We start from the raw sequence: 22,639 nt of genomic DNA, 5'->3' as shown, positions 1-22,639 counted from the left end.
GCTGTCATCACGCAAAGCATTTGCGCAAAGGATCATGGGGGCCTGAAGTGTCCATCAGGTGTATCCTTCAAAATCCTTAATTCCAAAGGGACCCTTCAATTTGGCAGCAATAATTGTGATTTAATACACCTCCCTTACTACTTACCAGCTATACTCATCTAAAATTATCATATCCCAATCTACCTTTAAGTAAATCCTCCTTCTGTCCTCTCTCAGAGCCCTCGAACCTGAAAAGGGAACATTTAAGATTTAAAAAAAAAAATCAAAATAAAATGTCAAAATGTGGTTGAAATAATGTTACATTGTCATTCACAGTATTTATGTAAAACATCAAACAACATGGTTATTATGACTTTTAAAATATATAAAAGAATAAGGAAGCATATTAGCTTTTGTGTTTTAAATGAGTAAAAATAGATCATAAGTAGATTTTTGTTGTAAATGTCACCAAGCCAGCAGAGTAAAATGTTACAGTAAAAATGCCTGACAAGCTTGTTACACTGAATGACATTTTAGTGGGTAAATTAGTAGAAAAACAAAAATGCCAATCAATTTAAACACAAAAATGAAATCTAAAATCAACACCAATTCAAAGCCATATCTGCACATGAATTAGTCTCTTCTATTCTCATGGAGCAAGTCTTCTGGAATGTTTTGGACCACCTTGATTTTTACAGTTGCAGATCTTTTTCATGTACGTTCATGTAACATAATATCCCAGTCAATGCAATAACGGAAAATATGAGTGGCACGGCAGTCCCTCAAGGAAATATAAAATGCAGTTTGACAAAAGTTTAAAAGAAAAAAATAAAACCTGCAGACCTTTACAAGCACTAGTATTCACTTTAAGCAAAAAGACTTTTCCATCTTCCTGTCTGGATCTTCAATTTACAATTTCCCCTTCCCTTTGGATATTTAATATAACCCGAGCTGGGCAAGATTCCATGGCTTTTCTCGCGCCTGCACTCCTGGCATCTCCGCCGCAGTTAACCCCGATCTTTATTTTTTATTAATTTTTTCTGGTGCGCATATTTCACCTAGCTAAACAAATTCTCATCCTGATTGCCCTGCTGACCGATTTTCCACGCAAATAAAACTCTCCGATGGCGGCAGCGCAGTCCAGAACATTTAATTCCAGATATGTGCTAATAAAAATGACAGCTGTACGCTCTTTATTAATTGTTACTAAACTAATTAAGACGTATTCTGAGAGAAGTCGTATTGATCGTTCCAGATTTTACCCCACAGCAGAACAGGCATCGGTTTCAGTCACAAACAAACTGCATGGGCCGATCTATAAATGGCAGCGTTGGAAAACAGTGTGTGAACAGACCTTTGCTTGAAGGTTGAGAGGAGTCGAGTTGCACGAGTGCGTCTCCTCTAACCCACCCGAACCCACCCTTTGCTAAACATTGGCACCTAGACAAGGAGCTCTCGCGCTGTGATTCGATTACAAGAGCCTCGGCCAACTGTCCAAACCCCAAAAGCTCTTTCTAATCTCACTCAGGTACCTGATAAACAATTACGCCCATGACCGGGCATGGCTTGCTTCTGCTAAAAAGAGTCATTGTAATTAAAGAGACACAACATACGAAAGAACCGATACGTAGACAATTTTTACATGCATTTACTGTGAACAAAAGACGCAGGGCTGAAATGACAGGCCCCGCAGTAACGACAGTGAAGGATTTTAGGCTTTTCCTCGCTAGGAGACGTTTATTTCGACACCCTTAAAATGCGAGTCGACTCTGGTTCAGGCTTGCAGGTGAGTGGACAAGGTTTCCCTCTTCTGTTGGGAAAGAGCTTTACGAACCTGACACTCAAAGAGCTGCTCCTGTTGGAGAAGACGTCTTCGGCTGGAAGGCCTGTTGTGATAGCGTAAATATTCATAGCTTTTGATAAACCAAACTGTTGCATTTTCATGTAAGGTGACCAGGTTTCAAATGAAGTAAATTGCATATTTGGTAGTTTAGAGGCTAACATAGCATTAAAATTAAGTTTTAAAAAAGGTTTTTAAGTTTTTTAATTGTTGCATGTTTTAAAATTACATTTAAAAGTCTTTTTGAGTACATTTCAGCAAATATAATTGTTGCAGTTTTTATTTAGCCTATTTGTTTAGTTCATCTTTTTTAAAGTAATTTATTAGTATACAAAGTAATTACTGTTATTACATCAAGACCTACTTACGTTATGACAGCGGAAGAGTTTGAAAATTGTATGCAAGACAATCCCACACACCCTTATAAAGCACAAACAAACAGTATAACTTTGATTTAACGCGAATATGTTCCTCCTGACTGAAGTAATCATTGTAGCTCTCGGCGCCATCTGCTGGTGAAAATAATCACAACACATTGTTCAGGAAACCTGTGAGTGTCGGAAAAAGTTTTTTTTTTTTTTTTTTTTTGTGGTGTAAAAACTGACAGGACACCAGAGCTGGTTATATTTGAACTTATTTAGATCTATAGAAATATTAAATGTTTCTGGAAAAATATATTTAAAAAACTGTATTAAATCAAATGACTTTTTTCATTCCGACAACTTTTTTTAAACCAAAATATTTGTATTTATACAAAATAAAACTGCATAAATCTCACAACAAGAGTTGATAAAAATGTAATATTAGCAAACACACGAGCGAGCGAGAGCGAGAGAGAGAGCGAGAGAGAGAGAGAGAGAGAGCAGAACAGAGAACGGTAAAACGACGACATATTTTCTTCAAAATAAAAGTTCGAATAAATATGTAAATAAAAGTATTTGAAATATACACACATATCTCCATTTTTGTAAACAAATCCCATTGTAAGTAAAGTAAATATCAAACGTATTTTTTTAATTATCCAATCTATTATAATACTAAAAGTTTTTTTGCACTATGCAATCCAAATGAGTTCCTGAAATCGAGGCTTTTATTTTGACCGTTTTCTCACGCGTGTCTGCGCAGTTTTCACAGCGGTCGGTTTTCTAGGACCTTGAGCACATGAAAATAAAATAAAAACAGCACGCGATTGTAGAAGTCAAGAACGTTTGCGGGGCATGGCGAAACGGATATTGTGAGTGTTTTGGCGTTTGTACAATATTACGTAGATATGAGCCGATGTACTGTATACAGTATTGAAGATTACGTTAGCGTTAGGTTGTCCTTCCGAAAATGTGTACCTGTGTAGATTTACAGTATGTAGGTGCCTCGTAGTTAGCATGTTTTGAGGTTGGCCATGCTGATATCAAATTTTGGGTAATGCAATGCTAAATTCGACGTAGTATGAGAATAATACCATGGCTCGCGTTCATTAGTACCAATGACCCTGCTGAAAAAAAACGTAGCCGGTTTTAGATGGTCTCAAGCTGATGTCCAGCTGGTTTTAGTTGGTTAGACCAGTCTGAACAGTCCCTCAAAAAGCAGCCCGCTTAAACCAGCTACGACTAGACTAAAAGTCCAACTAAAACCAGTCTAGGCTAGTTTCAGCTGTTTTTCAGCAGTGGGGGTAATGCTACGCATATTTCGCATAACACTGTAGTAAACACGTGCGGTAGTAAAATGTTATTCTTGCGAAGCTCAAAGTTTCGTGTAAAAATATATGATATGATATGAATATGGCAATCATTTGCAAAACTGTTATGATTTCACATTTTGTAAGTGATTAGAACATTTCATTAGAAATAAGTCAAAGTAAATGATCATAACGTATTAAACTTTGAATTGCTCCAAGTTCTGTGATAATACCTTGGCATGCATCGCTAATATCCTTTCACTTGTAATGTGATGTGTTTTGTCTGTTTGCGCAGATATCCTTTATACCAGCTCGGTAACCCTCAGCTGAGGATATTCCGGCCCACCTTCAACCTGACGCTGGTCAGACCCGGCAAAGAACAGCCTCCGGATACAGTACAGTTTCGCGTTCCTATGGAGTGAGTGTTCAATGCCATCTGCAGCAATAAAACCAATCGTTTTCCCTTTTAGGTTGAAAGCCTCCCTCCCGTATCGCAGTGGCATCGTGTCCCACTGGGTGGCAGACGAGCTCCACGCATCCGTTTCGTCTCGGCTCTAAATCGCAGAGTGGGAATCTCAAAGAATTAAAGCATCTTAAGGTGATGCTTAGCTGTAATTGCGGACCGCTTGGATGCGGCACGGCGTTTCAAAACAAACCCCCCCCCACCGGGATGACGTTTCCCCAGTGCGGTTCGCTTGGCCGGTGATGCTCCCTCGGATTTGTTTACGGCTCAAAGTCCCGCATCTCGCTCCTTCGTTGATGACGTTTGTGAAACGTCACTAAAAATACGGCCGTAATTACCGCATTGCTGCGGCGTAACACGAAACAGGCAGTCAGACTGTTAATAACGGGTCTAATCGGAGTCCACGCAAGAAAAGAGGACAAAGTCTGCTTTGTTTTCTGGAGGACCTCAGGGCGTACATCTAAAGCAGTGACGGTGGAGCCTTGTTCCTCGGTTATTATTCCGCCAGTATGTGTTCCAAACCGCACACGTTTGTAATTGGACTATATGTTATCGCTTGCGCAAGTGCTCGGAGGAAGCTCTTTTTTTTAACCTGTTTGCGCTCCGCTGTTTTTACAGACTGTTAAGCGTTTTAATCTGCACCAGGCGTCCTGGTCACCTGAATCGAAACATTTTGTGCCCGTGCGATCGAAGGAAGAGCTGTTTTTTTTTCCCTCCTCGTTTTGCGGCCGCCGGCGTCGAGCACCGTTTTGTCTCCTCCGGAGCCGCGTTTGACACAGTCCCATCGCAAACAGCACGAAAGTAGTCAAAGCAACAGAGGTATCATTAAAACATTAAAGACACCCCCCCCTTCACTTTCTACTTTTCAAAAATACCCTCCACTTTGGCAAGGAGTTGTTTTGCTTGAAACCAACCCGGTTTGCATAGTGATTATCAGAGCCAAAGAATTTCAAAGCACTTGTTTTTCTGAAAGAAGGCCTCTTTACAAAGTGTTTGTACTCGCCGGATTTGTTTAACCTCATTTATTTACCATCCTACGGGCCTTTTGAGTATTTGCTCCATCGTCAACATTCGATCTTTCATCTTTTTTTTTTTTTTTTTAAATTTACTTTCTTCTTTTGAATGATTTCATTTTAATGATCTTTTCTTAGTTCATTAAAGCTATTTGTCCACTCTCTTGCCGCCTTTGTAGTCCCAGCGGTGTGAATGTAACCTGGAGGTCACCGGCTAACAAAGGATCCCCCTTTTTTTTTTGGATTTCCTCAAAATTTGGAGTGTTTTGTCCCTCTGCTTCTGAGTCACCTACTTGGAAAGCCTTTGAGATGGGCGGCGTGAGCGCACATGTTTAGAGATGAGCGTGGACTGTTTATGTGTGAAGGGTGGGGCGCGGCTCAAACTCGCAGTAGAGAGGATTGAACAACAAGGAGGTCTCTATCTTTATAAGACGTCAGCGCTTACAAAAGATAAGCCACACAGGCGCAAGGCACTGTTTACATCTGCTGAAGGTCGTGACCGCGTTGCCCAGTGCTTCAGTTTAATTGATTCTATGGAGAGGAACTTAAAAACGTCTTCCAAACAACAGATAAAACATTTACAGTACGAATATTAAAATTGCAATTAAAGGATTTTTTTTTTACACTTGATTATCATGTGATCGTACACGGCCAAACCTCTCACTTAAATCGTACCTTTAAATTTTGACTCGGTAATTTAGCGTTTTATTTATTTATTTATTGATTTATTTTAAACCCACTGGGGTTTGAGAACCCCTCTTTAGAAAACCATCTCTAGATGAAGTGGAAAATGACACAACATTATCACAGAAATGAAGAAAATATGATAGGAATGTTTTCCCGTTAAACTGCGGTTTAAAACTCTAACACTAGTTTTTCAGACTTTACAAGATAAAATTGATTTGAAACATGTTTCCTAGTGATTGGAAGGCATTTTTCAGACACATTGAGGTCAAGTCCACTTTGTTTTGCTCTTCTGACCCAAACTCAACAATTGAAGTTTATTTTTTTAAATGCAATTTAACAACATATTAATCTTTTTAAATATTTTTATTATTTTAATTGGATATATTTTTATTAACTATATTTGTGTTTTTATGTTAAAATTATTTATTTAAATTAGTATGCTTTAATTATGCTTTTATTTTTACAAAATTTTGTTTATCATAAAATTATCAATGAAAGAAAAAAATAGGAAAATGTGTATGTTGTGGGCCAAACCTGACCCTGCATTTCCCATTTTTCTGTCTTGGAGATGTGTATTAATTTTCCAAAAAAGTGGAAAATATCATTAAATTAGCAAAGAAAAAACAATGGGATTGAAATATGTTGCAGGTCGAATTCAAACCAGCAATTCCCGCGTGATCACCAATGCTCAATGTGATGGATTTTCTCCTTTACTAGACGAAGTCTCAAAAATGTGGCCTAGTGGTTTTAATGCATTTTCCAGACGCATTGAGCTGTGCTGCTCATGTGGGGTCGATTCCACTCCACATCCGTTTCCAGCCCTCCATTTAAAAAGCCTAAAAACAGACAGACCGAAAGTTCAGTCTCATCGTTTAACTCGTACGTTACCATCAGTTGCTCGAGCTCTACACAGCGCTAGACGCGGATGGGAAGGCAAAGGTCCTTCCTGTTGGCAGAACCGTGGAGGTCACCAGGAGGCCGGAACTGAAAAAGATCTCACCTTCTCCACTCCAAGATCTCACAAAGCACTCAGGTCTGCTAGCTATTCGTCTCGGTGTGGCTCGAGTGCTCTGCTCTCTAGGAATCGCCTCACTCTCTCGCTTTCACACAGACAAACGCGCGCTTGTACGCATCTCCTCTCTCACATAAATTACGCGGCCAAAACTCCACTCCACTTCATTGAAATCTGGGCATCACACTCTGGTGCCGACTCGGAAAGATGTGCGTACAATACTCTTTCCGAAGGAGCATCTGTTTGTTGGGTTTCTTGGAAACCCTCTCCTTTACAAAAGAAAAAAAAAATGACACGGACTGACTTGTGAACAAACATCCTTGTTTTTCAAAGCAGTTCATTATGCTCTTCCCGCTAGCTCTGGCGTCATATTTTCTGAATGGTTCTCGCTGGCTTTTCAGTAACTAAAAACATAATGATACAATTTTGTATTGTTTGTTCGTAAAAGCATGTCACATAAGGCGTTTTACGTCATTTCAGTCCTTGAGGAGCAGAATTTAAACGTGGGGTTCTCAGGCTCGGGGTTGATGAACATGATTTGCCACCTGTGAGATCCTAAGGCGTTCATCTTTAATTTTGTTATGTAGGTGGGTGGGGTGGGGTTGTGGGGTCACAAGAATTTTGGAACTTAAAAGATGGATTGTGGACCAAAAAGAGGTTGGGAATCTCTGTATTAAATGCTTCCATATGACATGAATTTTAAGGTCTTACTTTAGTACACCGTAGATTCTCGTATTTTGTTCTCTTACTCCATGGCAACTCTGAACCTCTATCTGTTTCAATTTTCTTCAAGAATGACCAAGTTTGATGTCAGAAATTATCTAGAGAAGATCTACAGTGTTCCTGTTGCAGCTGTACGCACAAGGATCCAATACTGTGAGTAAAACCTTCTTGTCATTGCAAGTTTTTAAAGCATCATTTTATTACAAGACAAAAATTCAAATATGTTATCCTATTTATGCATGTAAACATTTATAAAAAGTATGTTGTTTCTAGGCTATGACAGCTCTCTCTCTTTCTCTCTCTCGTTTCTCTCGGATGTGTCGTTATCGCAGACAATTAATTTTTTTTAGTGTGACACTTAAATTATTTAATGCAGGGGCGGAGCTTAGGGTTGCCCACCACACTCATAACTGCTATGTGTCTTTATTTTCTTGAAAAGAAGTGCATTTATTCAGTCGCAGAACATCTTTACAATCATATCAAACTGAAAACGTTTCGGTCAGTTACGGCATGAAGTTAAGGCGATTAAAGCTGCCTTAAAACTGTGTGTGCATGCAATATGTTATATATAAAATATATATAAAAGCCTCTGAAAAGGTTTTCAAAACTTTACTGAAGCGTCCCAGCAGTCTCCCTCATCAAACACACCTGATTCAAATCATCAGTTTATTAGCAGAGACTGAAATGGGTCAGAAAAGATCTTTCCAGATCACCACCTTCAGCAGTGACAGCTCTTAAAAAAAATAGCAGCCAAAAACAAGGTATTAACCAGCTACTGTGATGTCTGTTCATCAAAAATAAAAGGAAAAGAAGAAATGTGTAACTTTTACAATACATGGCTGTAAGTATTTACCTGCATTTAGTTAAGAATTCAGTGTTTGGTCACTTAAAGGGATAGTTCACCCAAAAATGGTGAAAATGATCCTGTCTTTTACTCACCTTTAAAGCATCCTAGTTGTATGTGACTTTCTTCTTTCAGACGAATCCGATCAAAATGCGAACAATATATATACAAAAATGTGTTTTTCACACTCTTTAATATGGTGTGACAGATTTAAGCGACACGTAAGTCAGTCGTCTTTCCAATTACAATGAGACATTATTTTCACTAGAAACACATTGACAATTTGTATTTTGCGATTCGAAAGCGGAGATGTAAATGCGGTATTTTGAACATTAGGGTGTTAAGCGTCCAGTTGCATCAAGTGTCTAATATTTAGAGTATCTTGTGTTCTACTAGTTGCTCTTTTAAGATGAAACAAAGAGTGTCAAGACCTCTCCATTCTGGTCCACTCCAGTACATACCGGCCAGCTGTTTTTGCATGCGAGAGCATGTCTTGTGAGCCCCCCCTTCGCTCTTTTGCACCTCTGCTCACTCTGTTTTGTTGTCGACTCGCCTAACAACGCAAGCCAAACTCAACTGACAGCAGCAGTGCCATCAGCTGGCCTGAAGTTTATGAAGCCCTTATACAACGGCTCGCTAATGTTCTGTTTATCACTTGTTTTTGCGCTCCCGGGGTGGTCGGTCACCTAGATAGGGGTAATATGAGTGTTAGTCAATGAGAATGATCAATACTGACAAGATGTTTTGGAGATGCTTGACAGCCGAGCGGGAGTATGAATTATATGTATAAACATATAGCTAATTCAGGGAACTGTGTTTTGTGGAATTCGGATCAAGTGGGAGACACCGAGGGAGGGAAGCAGAGGGAAGTGAAAGGAGTGGTTTGCGTGATTCCACTCACAGCTGCTTATCTCTCCATCCATGGCCTTAGCGTTCCAGTCGACAGTTGTCCTAGGATGCCCTGCCCTGTTTGTTTCTTCACAAAGGTTGCCAGAAGTGTTACACAACCATGTTTTTTTTTTTTTTTTAATTTATCGTCATCATTATAGAAGATTAATTCCCCAAACCAGAAACTTTCATCATTTAGTTAAAAACCTGTAGGCTCAAAACAAAAGTAGTTTTTTTTGTAGCTTCATGCAGTGACGTTTCATAATGAATTACATCTGTCAAAAAAAAGAAAATCATGAAAATTGGTTTGGTCACCCTTCAGTTAGTCGCGCGTAGCCAGGCCTTCAGACTGATTGCTGATGTATTTAAAAAAAATTCTATCTTGCGAACTTAAAGCGCTTAGTTTATCCTCATAAGTGCTTGTTGTCACTGTTGTAAACGTGACGGCTTTCGTCTTTCGTGAGGATTTTGGAGTCACAGCATCTTTGTTTTCGGGTGGTAGTTAAAGAACGTGACGCGCTGGAATCCGTGACAGCTTTCATTGGCCAAGGGCTGCCCATGAGGCGGTTTGACCAACATCACAGTTCTTTGATTTCGGGGATTTCGATTCTGAAAGGCAGAAATGTAAAACTATCCATATGAAACTGTTGATTGTGCATATAAACAAGTTTTTTTTGCAAAATATGCACATATTTTAGTATTTTGACTCTATTACATAATTTGCATGTCGTTTTTCACCAGGAACTTAGCTGTTAAACATTGTTGAAACATAAGTTTAAATAATTCAAACTGATAGCTTCAGCAAAATCCTATGGATGTTTTACTCACAGAACTAGATTGTTGTGCTAAAGACTGCAAGCTTGCACTCAGATCTGCCTCCATCCAACCAACAACCAATGGATAGAAACTTTCAAGATGTTTATTATCGAATGTAGTCTTACATGTATTAGGCTCAATCGGGTTTTGAGCTTTTTCTTTCCAGTGAACTGGTTGATCTGGTTGGCAAACCGGACAAACAGTTCATTCACAGATCTAAGTTCTGAACTCAGTGACTCAATGATCAGTTCTCAAGTTTAACAGCTTACTGTGAGGAAGATTATCAGTGAATATAATTTAGGCCTGTTGTATGACTTCAAGAAAACATTGTGTATAGTAATAGTATGTTGTATCGACTGCTTATAGTGGTTCTTTTAAGATTTTTCTTTTGAGCTTAACAGCTGTGGCCACTTTAAGCTGTCATGGTATGGAAAAGATTTGCATATATTTAAAAAAAAAAATCTAGTTTTCCATATAAAAATAGGTCATATGGGTTTGGAACAACTTGAGTGTGACTAAATTACATAAGTTTAAAAATGGAACCGTTCCTTTAAAGAATAAAGGTTACGACAACATAACATAAACAATAATGCCTAAGGGTAAGTAAATAATGCTGGGGTTATTACAGGCTTTACCGTCTGGTTAACGCAGAGGGAACCACTTTTACGAGCTGCCAGTTGGGTTTACGCCACTGGGATTTTTCCGTGCGGTTTCCACACCAACTCTGGAGAGGGCCAATAAGCAAAGTGGCCATTTTTACAGCCACAACGTAAAGGCCGAAAAAAATGCGGAACACCCATTAGGTGAACTAGACCACGTCAGAGAAGGTGTCCCGCTCTGCGTCATGGGCTCCACTCCGCTGATGGTTTAAAGGATGTGGAGAAAAGGGGGGCGCGGGTGGAACCCCCGGCCTCAAGGCGTCTATTCTTTTTCCTACCGAGTATTTTGGAAGGGGTTTCTATAACTACCCCTCAGGCCTGGGATTTGTAACATAATAGTAGCCAGCCAACACAGAACCTCAAAAGAGAGCTTGATTGAATATTTATTTATACTATATAATGCTGGGTGGGAGTACGGGAATGGAAACAGGGTTCGCATACATGAACAAAAGCGCTTCTCACCTGTTTTGTGGGTTGACCGTTCAGTTGACCCTAAATGGAGGGAGTGTTTGTGTGTTTAGGGTTTCCTTGTACTAGTAGAGGAAGACTGCCAATCCTGTAGAAAAAAAATCATCTCACAGGTCGTCATTTAAACTTTTCAGTTAAGCAGGTTTTAAGAAGAGATTTCACAGCAAAATCTTGACGTTACTATATTACTCTCATATGATTTTAAAGCTTATTGCAGAACTTTTCTCATGAGTAACAGGAATCTGAAGGAAAATCAGGAAAGTTTTTACATAAAGCTAAGCTCCAAAACTCACTGTTAGTGAATCAATAAATACTCACTTATACTTTGGCTTGTATTGTATGGCTTTGGATATAATGTAGCATACATTATATGGACCACAGTTCAATTGAATTGTAGTGTATTTATTTCTTTTTCGGAAATGTTTTGGTAGACATGGCCATTATGGCCATAACTTCACTGCTTCACTGCATTTTCTAGACAAGAAGTCAAAATTAATTAATTTTTTTTTTTAAATAAGTCTAATTTACTTACCCCATTGGCAGATTATTTTTTTTAGCTTCTTCTGAAAACAAGACAATAATTTTGAAAAATCCTTGATTTAAGAATTTTTAGGCTTTTTGACTCTAAACAAGACAAAGGATCTAGGCTTGAAGAGCATTTTTTCAGTGTTGTTGTATAAAAACTATTCCTTTTTTACATTTTTAGACCGTATGAACCAAATGTCATGCTGTAAAGATATTTCAATGTAAAATGATGCTCCTCTAAGTGTGTTCTCTCATATGTTTTAAATGATTTAATCGTTTTACTCTTCCTGTACTGTCTTGTTTTTTTAGAAGTGGTTTGGTTCAGATGTACTTCTTGACTTCTTTCTCTGGGTTCTCGTGAATATTACCCAGTAGGCTTTAGGCAATTACATCATGGCCAGCTGGGAAAAGGTTAACATGCATTCCACAGTTAACAGGACTGAAGACATGGGCTTCTTTACAGATAAACCCAACCCTCTGTTACCCTAAAAGACATATTGGGTATCTAAGCTGTTCTGCAAAACATAACAATTTTCTTTGAATGTGTAATTCTGTCAAAGTAAATATACCCAGCTGCAACGCAGTTAGAGAGGTTATTTTTATACCGCCTTAGGTCTTACTAGTCAGTATTAATCAAATATTAATGAGGTTGATTTATTAGTTGTTAAACACATTGGCTCTAGTGCCACCAAACATAATTGAAAAAATCTGAATAAATTGTGCTGAGAATCATTTTTAAATGAATAATAATTGTTATAATAAAGTTTAACTGACTATTCATTGTCTTTTTCTTTTTTTTTTTAAACCAAGGTACAAACAAGAAACGAAACCACATGAACCAGCGAGTGAAGAGGCCGGATTATAAAGTAGCATATGTTCAACTGGTGAGTGTTGTTCTGTTCGGGCATGGATTTGAAAGGGCCTGGCATGCATTGTTGAAGTCCCTGTGCATACATGTGGTCTCTTCTGGACTTCAGAAAGTGCCCCCATCATTAGCACAGGGCCATTTAAAATTAAACTAGTTATTGATTACGGGTCCGATGGATTTTTCGGTTGAAGTTATTAAACAAAAAAAAGACCCTCTTGAAAAATGGGTTACTTTGGCACTTAAGCCCTGTATTTTTGTTTCTTCTTTGTTTTGAGGGCCCATCACAGCTTATGTTCCTATAAAAAAAAAACCCCAAGGCACAGGTATTCTTTGATGCGAAACCCTCACCTTATTGTGTTCGACTCCCTGAGTCCCATCACTGCTTGTTTAGTTTCTGTCTCTCCCACATATTCGCCCCTGCCCTCCTGAGAAAGGCAGCAGTTTGGGTTCTGACTTTGGCCAAGAAGGCAAGAGGTCGTCTTTAGTTACATGCCAGACTTTGTGCAGGAATTATAGTACAAAGTTCTCAGAGAGCTATGGTTATTATCATGGGCGGATGGGAGAGTTGTTTCTTAGGGCATCAGAACGTTAGCATTGGTCGCGATCCAGTGGCGAACAACGCTGCTGAGTTCACACCTGCTTTTGGGCAGAGCCCTGGGGTGTTGATACCGACCGTGTTTGAAGTATGCTGGCGTGAAAATACCTTAATCTGATCTCCTTTGATTCATTTGGGAAAGCTGCTTTTGTTTCTTTACGGTTTTTAGTTTTCAGGAGAAGCATTTGATTGTTTGCTCTCCTTTTTTCAGCCATCAATCAAGGCAGGGATAAATAATTAAACTTGTCATAACAGAGCGGCTTGTAATGGGATACACAACCAAAACATAAATTAATATTTAAAGGTGAACTTCCTCTTGACAAGAGTTGAATGACTTCCTGTGTGGCTTTGCACCGCCAATTGAACCTTCTCATAAACCCAGTTAGGGACTTGAATTCGGAGAATTACTGCATCCTGTTCCTAACATTTGTCTTCTTTCAGATACAGCGCCGTATTTGCTTAAACATTTCTGGAGAGAACTACTTCCTTGTTGTTCAATCTTTCAGAAAAGTCATGCTTATTTATGCGCGAATAACATGCAAGCTAAAAAATCTCAAACTGCGGCGAAAAAAACACTGATATGAAACCAAATTTCCGGCCCCTTTCTTCTCTTCCAGCAGGTCTTCGAAGAGAGAAAAAACACTGCCCAAGAAAAGCCCTCCTTTCTTTTCAGTGGTGGGTAAAAACAAGATTGTTCCTAATTGACACCACATGTGGGGGAGTGTACTGTGGTTGGATACCCTCAACGGTTCCCCCCGCCAGCCCCGACCCCCACCCCAAACACACTACATCAGCTAATATTCCAGAGGCAGTACGCTCTCTACAACTCCCCCCTTGCCGAACCCCCCAAATTTTACAAACTCCAGGCTCGTTGAAAAACCGTGTGTTAGTATGGTTCCTTGACGGCCACTCTCTCATCAGACCTCCCCACGGTGGGGAGGAGTGCGGGAGGAGAGGGAGTTCATCAAGGAGAAGGGGGGGGGGGTTGCGGAAGGAGTCGACACATGAAGCGAGGTGAGCGAGGGCACCATGGAGCCGTGCCAGAACAGGGAGGTCCAGACAGGGGTCAGGGAAATCTTAAGCAACATAAAATCTTGAGACAATATCAAGGCTTTACGTACGACCGCTTTGCAAGTAACGCTCTAGTTAAATGCAACGATATCCTGTGCTTCCCTTTGCAAGTCCGTGACCTGTTCGGTCCAGGTGTAAAGGTTCTGTTTGTTGATGTTGTGTCTGTAGCTGGTTGGTATAACGCACATTGCACATGTTATTGCATACACGCTCCCTTTCAGTATCATTACCCCCTGCGCTGAATTTCACTGATCTGTAATGTTGTATAACTGGCGTTTTGCTTAACTACATACCTCATTGAAACACTGCCCCACAAGGCCAAGATTTTGCAGGAACACTCCAGTTTACGCGCTTGTCCAAAACAACTGTTTACACCCCCCAACCCCTGCTTTTTCCACAAGGGTCTTGTTGCAAGCATCAGTATTTGGCAAGACAAGGCAACTGTTGTTGGTACTAATGGATGTTTGTTGTTGTTTGAGAGCTTGTTGCTGAGTCGTTGTTTTTTGGGGCCGTGTTTCGGTCTGGATCAGCTGGTAGCCAGGCTACCTTTCAGATCGGATCGCAATGTTCCACCTGAACTTGTGAGCACACTCTGCTCAATTACTGCTTAACAAAACCAGAGTGAAACTCAACCATGCATACAATTTTTTTTTTTTTTTTTTTTTTCTATTCAAATGGTTTCCTTCCTGTTACACACATCTCCCCCACTGATTGCCATGCACAAATTGACACCCTTTCGATTTTTGCTGTTTTAAGCTTATGGCTTGTGAAAGTTCACATTGTGATCTTATCAACACTAGATGGCAACGTTTGGCTTCAGTGGTGCTGAATGAAAGTAGGGCCCTACAACGTTGCTGTCATGTATTCCTTTCAGTTCAGAGTACTGTAAGCCAAAGTAATGAAAGAATAAAACCGACATGTCTGTGAGGAATTCACGTGTTGCATGTCTTCAAACACGTTTTGAAATATTAATTTCACAAGCAATGAGAGAGTTAAGTTTAGAATTCTATGATAGATTTAGAAAAGGTACAAAGTAAAGAAATGGTATGAGGTAAATTTGTCATTTAGAAAAATTGAGGTAAGTTTGTAATTTTAAAAAAGGTACAAAGCACGTTTATAACCAAAGTTACAAGGAAAGTAAATCAATTATGAAAGGTGCGAGGTTCATTTATCATTGCTTTGTTGAAACAAAAAGTTATGAGGTAAGTTTGTCAAAATAAAAAGGTGTGAGGTGAGTTTATCATTGTACTGTAGAACTGAAAAGGTAAGTGTTCCATTGGTACAAAGTTAGAAGATATAAAAAAAAGCTACTAGTTAGATTTGATACTATAGAAAAGATACAGTGTAAGTTTAAAAGTGTACTCTAAAAAAGGTTAAGTTACACGTTTGTCATTGTAGAAGATGTTTGTAGGCATTTATCAATGGTGGACAATGTACAAAAACTTTGACACTATATGGTTGTGCATGTAAGGTAGGCCATTTTTAGGCTATTTTTAATTGCAAATGTACAGTATTCCATCCACCACAAGGACTTTCGTAAGGCTGTGTTCGGATGAAAGAAGCACAGCATGAATAATGGAAAGGCCAGCGGGGTCTCTGGCATCCTGTTTGAAGCAAGCACACACACACATTCAGCTCCCCAGTGTACGTCCACTACGAGACAGCCTCTGTGAGTGCCAGCAGACACAAGCAAAGGAGATGATATTGAAGCCCTGCCTCCACTTCCACTCCACGTCCTTTATGAGCTATGCATTTCTTGCATTTCCCTCAAGTCACTCTCATTTAGTATTACTACAAACACTCATTGTCATGAAACACCATTGTAACCCTTTTCCACCCCGTTGCTGTTTTATCAGTCTCTCGACGTCAAGGCACCACCCAGCTTTATTTCGGTATCATTTTCAAAATAAATTACTCAGAAACTAGCCATGCTTTTCCTGTTATGGTACCACCTCCTCAATTTTCCTGCTCTCTCACTATTCCTTTCCCTTCTCTCTTTTCTTTTGAGTGTTTTGTACACCGGAGATTGAGGGAGAGGTTCAGGACCCTACATGCGAAAGTAGGGGTTATCTTTGATTGCTGTTGACAGGGTCCAATATCCTGGGGAACCAAAAAATAGCCAGGACTTGGGCAAGTCTGAACAAGTCGACCAGTCACAACTGTCATCACTGCAAACATGGAACGAGTGACTCAGTGGCTTAAAATGACATGAGGGCTGATATTGCTCTGAATGGAGACTCTGCCACCCCTTCCTTTATACTGGCCGCTTGGCTTGACCATAATGATTTAACGAGTCAGACTGTATGCCTGCCGATTGTCTACGCCCCTGTGTACGAGAAACAGTTCCCCAGTTGCAGTGGAAACCTGCTTCTGTTTTACAGTAATGGGTACAAAAACGTCTGGCTTATGGCTGTCCTCATTGAGGAAATATAATATGTTTTGTTTAATTTTTCCCTCCACACACTTTTCTCTGGCGTTGAGGATTCATTAGAGTGGTTTTGGGAACAAAGGCTCTGGACCCCCACAAATGTTTGGCAAGGCAGCTGTGTCTTGGCATGGGGAACGCATTGCATGAATCATGTTCTCTACTGCTGTGGCCGGTCAGGTTTTGACAGCTGGGCCACTATACCCATGCCCGAAGGAAGTGTTTATGCACAAACGCTGGTCCTCTGCTGGGAGGCAGTCAAGGCGTCAGAGTGAAGCAGAGCAGACAGACAGACTGGCATGGGCCCAGATAGGCCTCAGCTGGGCCTCAGATGGGCCAAATCCCGCGTTCTCTCTCTGAAATGCTTTACATTAGCATTATTGGTCTGTGCAACAAATTCGGACACAAAGACTAACCAGTGTAATAACCGTGCTTCATTCTCGCCATTCCATACCTGTTGTAGTAATTGTCTTTGGTTTCCCTGGGAGTCAAACCCATGATTGTTTCTTGGGATTGAATACAAAATGCTAGTCCCATTGTCTATATTGTTTTTACACATTTTTGAATTGTACATAGGCTGCATTCCACTTAAACGCAATCATGCTTTTATATAAACAAACCCATCCACATAGCATTTTGTTGGTTACTGTGGTTTAAAGGTCACACCAAATTTGCGAGTTTATTGGGATGGAGTAGAGGTCATGCACTCATTGAGAACATCCGGCTCCTCCCTTGTGGTCAAGTCTGGGAGTTTTCCATTTGTTTGTCCCAACCTGGGTCCTCACTACTGAGACTAGTTTTGGAATTCCTATCTAGCCATAGAGCTGCCCTGAATTACCACTTTGATTTGCAAGAACCATTAAGCTACAAATCATCTCTTTATCAGCAGTCTTTTCCTACTATCCCACCATCGTTGTGACTTTTGGCTCGATGCAGGCTCATTTTTTGGTATGGTGTGTGTCAAGACCAAGAGATATGGGGTGTCTCAGGGCAGCCAAATATCTGTGGTTAGTGAGTATCGGTTGTCAGTTAAGACTGTGGACTCAAGAGGAAGTAGCAGGGTGGCCCACCCAGTGAGACTGGCAGAGGGAGCTGTTTACAAGCATTTCCCTGCATTTCCTGCTCTCCTGTCTGGTAATGAACTTGTTAATAGACTTCCAACATTACACAAACATGCCTCATCCTTAAACATCCTGAAAATGCAGTCACATACAGTTATATGTAGTTCAGCTTTAAACGCTTAATGCAAAATAAATCACAATTTGTCAGTCGTAGATGTCAAAATTGCCATGGCTAAGGGGAAATACATAACAGAAGAAACATGAATGTCTCTGAGGAGATATCGGCATACCCCCAGGTCTTGATCCCATTCCTAAACCAGGTTGTTCTGTTTTCTTCTAGTACTTGCTTTTTCTTGTAAACATAACTTAAATTATCCTCTTTGGAAATACAAAGCATATCGGACACATTTTCAAAAGACTGCATGCAAATTGGAGCTTCTGCTTCTGTCTGTTTTAGCCATTGTCACTAAGCAAACAGTGGAGATAAGGCAGTGACTAAAGGGGAGAGGGTGGTGCTTTATGTACGGAAACCCCATCTACTGCTAATCCTTTCAGACTGGCCCAAGTCATGCCAGCTGTTCCCGTTTGACTGATCGTGGAAGTGATTGTGGGATGTGAGTCACTAGAGTTCACCAAGAGTGCTAGTGTTGGGGCGGTTACTGATTTGGGGTGACTGTAGACTCTGTTCATTGATATTAACTCATTAACACATTGATATTAAATTTTTAAAAACTGGCTAGTAATTGCTATTCAAATCGGACTAAAAGGTGAAGTCTGTAATTTCTGTGGCACCAGAAGCAAGCATCACCAAAGAGAAATGCCTAAATAAGGATGTTTCCTGAATACACTTTTTAATAAATACATATTTTACAATTGTGAGTGGTCCTTGCTGCTTATAATTTTCCATCACAGTGCTGGCTGACAATCTTCTAGATATTTGCTAATGTGTATCCCGAGTGGTTCTTTCTGTCAGGATGACAGGATGATTGCTTGGATATTGTTTGATCATTACTATGGTATTCTGAGTAGTTAGTAATTGCCGGGCATTACTAGGTGGTTGCTTATTGGCCCAGGCCCACCAGTAGTTTAAATCATATTTTGTTTGCTTGATATGACTCAAGTTTCTTCTGTGACAAGTCTGTGCCACCTTAATTAAATATATATAGAGAGCAAAACGCAATAACACATGTCTTCACAAGAATAACAGGGACAGATGTTGGGTTTAACCCAACAACATTTTTGTTCCATGCAAAAGTCTTCCTTTTTTTCGATAATTTTATGCACAGGGGTGAAGGGGGACATATCAAATGAGACATGTCAATGCGTAATTGATACATCCAGCACTTTCGGGATAATGTATTACATGCAATTCCTAATGACAACTTTTATTACATAATAAACATGAATATGCAATGCTGTGTTTACATTTGAAATGGTAATATTAAAACTCTTGTTAAATCAAACTGCGGATATGTTTGTACATGCAGGTATAAACGTTAGTGCTAGCCACTTGTTTAAGGACTTGTTTGTTCATTTAATGTTTTGGTGAACAATCATATGGTGACTTGTTTTTGTTAAAAAGGAAAAGTTTGGATCTTCTAAACTTTTCAACTCCACTCTTAGATTGTCATGTGAACGGGTCCTCCTGCAGATCTTTAGTCATAGTGTTTTGTTTTGTTTTTTTCAAGGAGAGTTTACTACAGGTGAAGGAACAGACGTTTTTTGGCATCCATTTTAGTACTCTGTTACTAAGGTCCTGTTTTTAATAGGTTTGGTTCTTGTACTTTCACTTGGCTGGACTCTGTGTTTATAGTGTGGGGTTTCGCATTCCTAGATGGTAGGGTTGGAGCGCCACTGCTGAGCCTTGGAGGCCAAGCTGTTGATTTTAAGTGTTTCAGTTATTGTTGTCCCCAACCCCCATTTTTTTTTATTCAAATATTCTTTAGTCATTTTGCTTGCTTAAAAAAGTTACTGCATTTGTTATAAAGAATAGGTCGAAATAGTAGATCATCCCAGTAGTAGCGTTTGTTTCAGAAAGGAACTGCTTTTCATTAGCTGTTAACTCACTGCAGTCCCTGTTTCCTCCTGCTGTTGCCACACCTTGTTTTATCTTTGGAACAATATTGATGGTCTCTGGTATGGAGACCGACCAGCAGTACTTAGCACATTGTCTCTCTGCTCTCATGTACAAGGCCTATTCCCCCTTCCTATCAAAATGTACAAAGGACCAGACCAGACCCCTAAGAGTTGTTGGAAAGCATGGTTTTAGAAAAGGGCACCGTATTCTGTCCAGTGAAGTAAAATGCATTGGCAAGTTCTGATTTTAAAGAGATATATATATATATAGGAATTATGAAGCATTCTTCAAAACTGCTATTCCAACAAAATCACATGATTGGAACAACATAAGGATGACCGTGTTAATGACAAACAGACAATCTTTAAACCTTTTAGCTATTCCTGTTTTTTCTTACAGGCTCAGCAGCAGACCTTCCAGTTCCCAGATATCTTCCCTGAGAAGGATAAGATGCACGAGGAGGGCTCTTTTGAGATGATGCAGGAGAAGTTCATGGAGGACGAGCGTCAGAGGCAGAAATCAGATCCCAGAAGAGGAGGAGTTACTGAATGGTTTGGCCTGTAGACAGACAAGTGTTGAATGAAGAATGACTTCAGAGAGGCAACAGCTGAATGAAGAATGTGGTGTATTGTAGATTATGTATTTGTGCAGGAAGAGCCATTTACAGTGATCTGACCAGTGTCCATAGAGGGCCGTTTGCAGTGATCTGATCTGACTCGATGGAAAGACAGACTGCCTGAGAGACGGCTTGGAAATCCATTACTCCAAAAGAATCATGTGCTCTGTCAAAGAACACTGATGTCTACATAGCATCTGCAGTGTCATGAAAGTCTTTCAGGTTATGTTGTCCTCCCACAGGTCTCAGAATCCTTCTTATGGTCCTCCTTGCGAAAATCTTGAGCATACACGTTTCCTTTTCTTTAAAGTCCCTCCAAAATGTTTTCCTTTCCCTCTTGCTGGAAGATTCAAGATGGTTTTCTTGAACTATTTGCAGTAAAATGGTCAATCTAATGAAGTGACTCTCCAGTTCTTCATGCAAAATCATGCTCTTAATGTTCCTGAAAACTCCAAAAACTGCATACTTCAATTCCAATAAAACAGTACAGAATGACTTGTTTTTGTGTTTTATTCAACTTTGTTGGCTCTGGAGTTAGCTATTCCCCACAGATGTGTTGGATAACTGCTTGCCAGCTCTCATACCAGAGCGGCTTACTTCACCCAGCCAACCTGGTGTTCGCCAGGGAGAATGTCAATATTGATAACATTTGCCCACTCTTTTGTACTTGTACTCAAGTGCCCCCTGCATTGCAATAAAGCAATTTGATTTAAGACAAAAAATGCCTTATATGGGACCAGCTGGACAAGAAGGAAAGAACTCTGGATTTTTGTCCAGTATCCTCATTGCTTGAATGAATGAGGAGAGCCTACGTTATATTCGGGAAGTCTTGCTGTGGTTGCCAAGGTTGGCCCCCTTCATCCCAGCATCCCTTCCCTCAACAATCCAATCAACTCCCCTTCTCTTGCCCAAACCATATAAAAACCTTGAAACACAATGCATTTAACTGAGCCTTACACACACAGCTGGCACAGATTTCCTGATTTGTTAACATAATATTCCCAACACACTTATATTGACCATAATGTTCTGGAGTTGGGAAGCCTTGGATCCTTGATCTCAAGCCAGCAGTAATAGGAGTAATATGGTTGCTTTCCAGGATTATTGCTTGTTTTAAAATGATGCTTTCCCACTGGTGATAAAAACAAAATGTGACCTCAAAATTTTAAAGAGGTAAGGGAAAGGAATACAGAACTGAGGGATTATGGAAGATGCGTCATTACTGAAAACTAGATGTGCCGTCCATCCTATGCACACGTTCACCTCTTCCATCTAATCTCTAACCTTCGCTGTACTTTAATGCCTTGTGAAATTGACAGTGTGAGCTGTGTGAGCTCTTCTTCCTAATGGAAGAGGGTTGAATTTTTAACACAGACTCTCTTTGCCTCTCATTCAGGCTCTTGTAAGAAAAGTGGGCATGAACCTATTTTTTACGCCAAGTTTGGAACTGACATGACATCATCTTCTTAAGATAGAAGATGACGTAATTGAAACACTGCATGCGCCCATCACTAGCCATAACATAAGATTGACTTCTATCATTCCACTCCCCGATGTTGACAGCCCACTTGTCCAGATATCCATAACCCATTTTATCCCTAACCCTAAGTTATATTGTCAGTGCTTTATTCTGGTTATGTAGCTGTTAAATCCAGAAAATGTTGCATAATACTTTTTATTCATATTTAAAATTGTGTGGCCTGCATTTTTAAGCTAAATTTTTGGCTTTATGTAAGTGCATACCTGCAAAGTGTCTACTGGTGGGGAGTATCTTTGTTAGCGTTCTCCAGATACGCACTACTCAGATGACCTATTATAAACTGTAGCTTGTTTCTCTCAGAGAAGCAGAATTTATAAGATCTATCAAGAAAGATAAACTAACCTTTTAGCAATATGAATATATCACGGTTATTGTCCATTTAATAAATGCGAGCTTTTGCAATCATCCTGTGTGGTCTGCTGTTTCATACTGTTATGGGGGCTCTGTCCCCTGATAGTAAAATATGTTGTCATTCTTGACTCATGGATGTGGCTGTTTTTCAGTGATACTTAGGCTTTGGAGAGACACATCTGGGTCTTTAAAATAAACAGAATCTCTCTGCAACTTTAAACCCAGCAGAATTTCTTGCTGGCAACATTCATTTCAGCATCGATCATGAAGCTTTTGGAACTCCAGCAAATGTATACTGATGCTCCTTTAGTTCCAGGGCATGGTGCCGTCTCCAGAAAATGATGGGCCGATAAATACCCTTCCTATAAATAGCTGTGAAACAATTCTTGTGAAAAAAAAAAAAAACTTTGCACGCACTACGCATTTTAGTGTCTCTGAAAGATGTT

At 39.8% G+C, this 22,639-nt stretch overlaps 1 protein-coding gene and 1 long non-coding RNA gene across 2 annotated transcripts in view; one reads left to right on the top strand and one right to left on the bottom strand.

The window, feature by feature from the left end:
- The first annotated feature begins 2,897 nt into the window (after positions 1–2,897).
- Positions 2,898–20,797, top strand: mrpl23 (mitochondrial ribosomal protein L23). Its single transcript, XM_043228282.1, has 5 exons — positions 2,898–3,053; positions 3,787–3,909; positions 7,460–7,542; positions 12,400–12,473; positions 20,086–20,797. Exons 1-5 carry the CDS (start codon positions 3,037–3,039, stop codon positions 20,248–20,250), a joined length of 462 nt encoding a protein of 153 aa, XP_043084217.1. The 5' UTR covers positions 2,898–3,036; the 3' UTR covers positions 20,251–20,797.
- LOC122330915 overlaps positions 7,587–22,639 on the bottom strand; it is a 55,871-nt gene continuing 40,818 nt past the window's right edge. Inside the window, exon 5 of the long non-coding RNA XR_006248098.1 lies at positions 7,587–11,152. This is a non-coding gene — a long non-coding RNA (uncharacterized LOC122330915). The remainder of the gene's footprint in view (positions 11,153–22,639) is intronic.

Source organism: Puntigrus tetrazona, chromosome 25 (genome assembly GCF_018831695.1).
Source record: "Puntigrus tetrazona isolate hp1 chromosome 25, ASM1883169v1, whole genome shotgun sequence".
Taxonomy (NCBI): Eukaryota; Metazoa; Chordata; class Actinopteri; order Cypriniformes; family Cyprinidae; genus Puntigrus; species Puntigrus tetrazona.
This window is presented reverse-complemented; position numbering and strand designations above follow the sequence as displayed.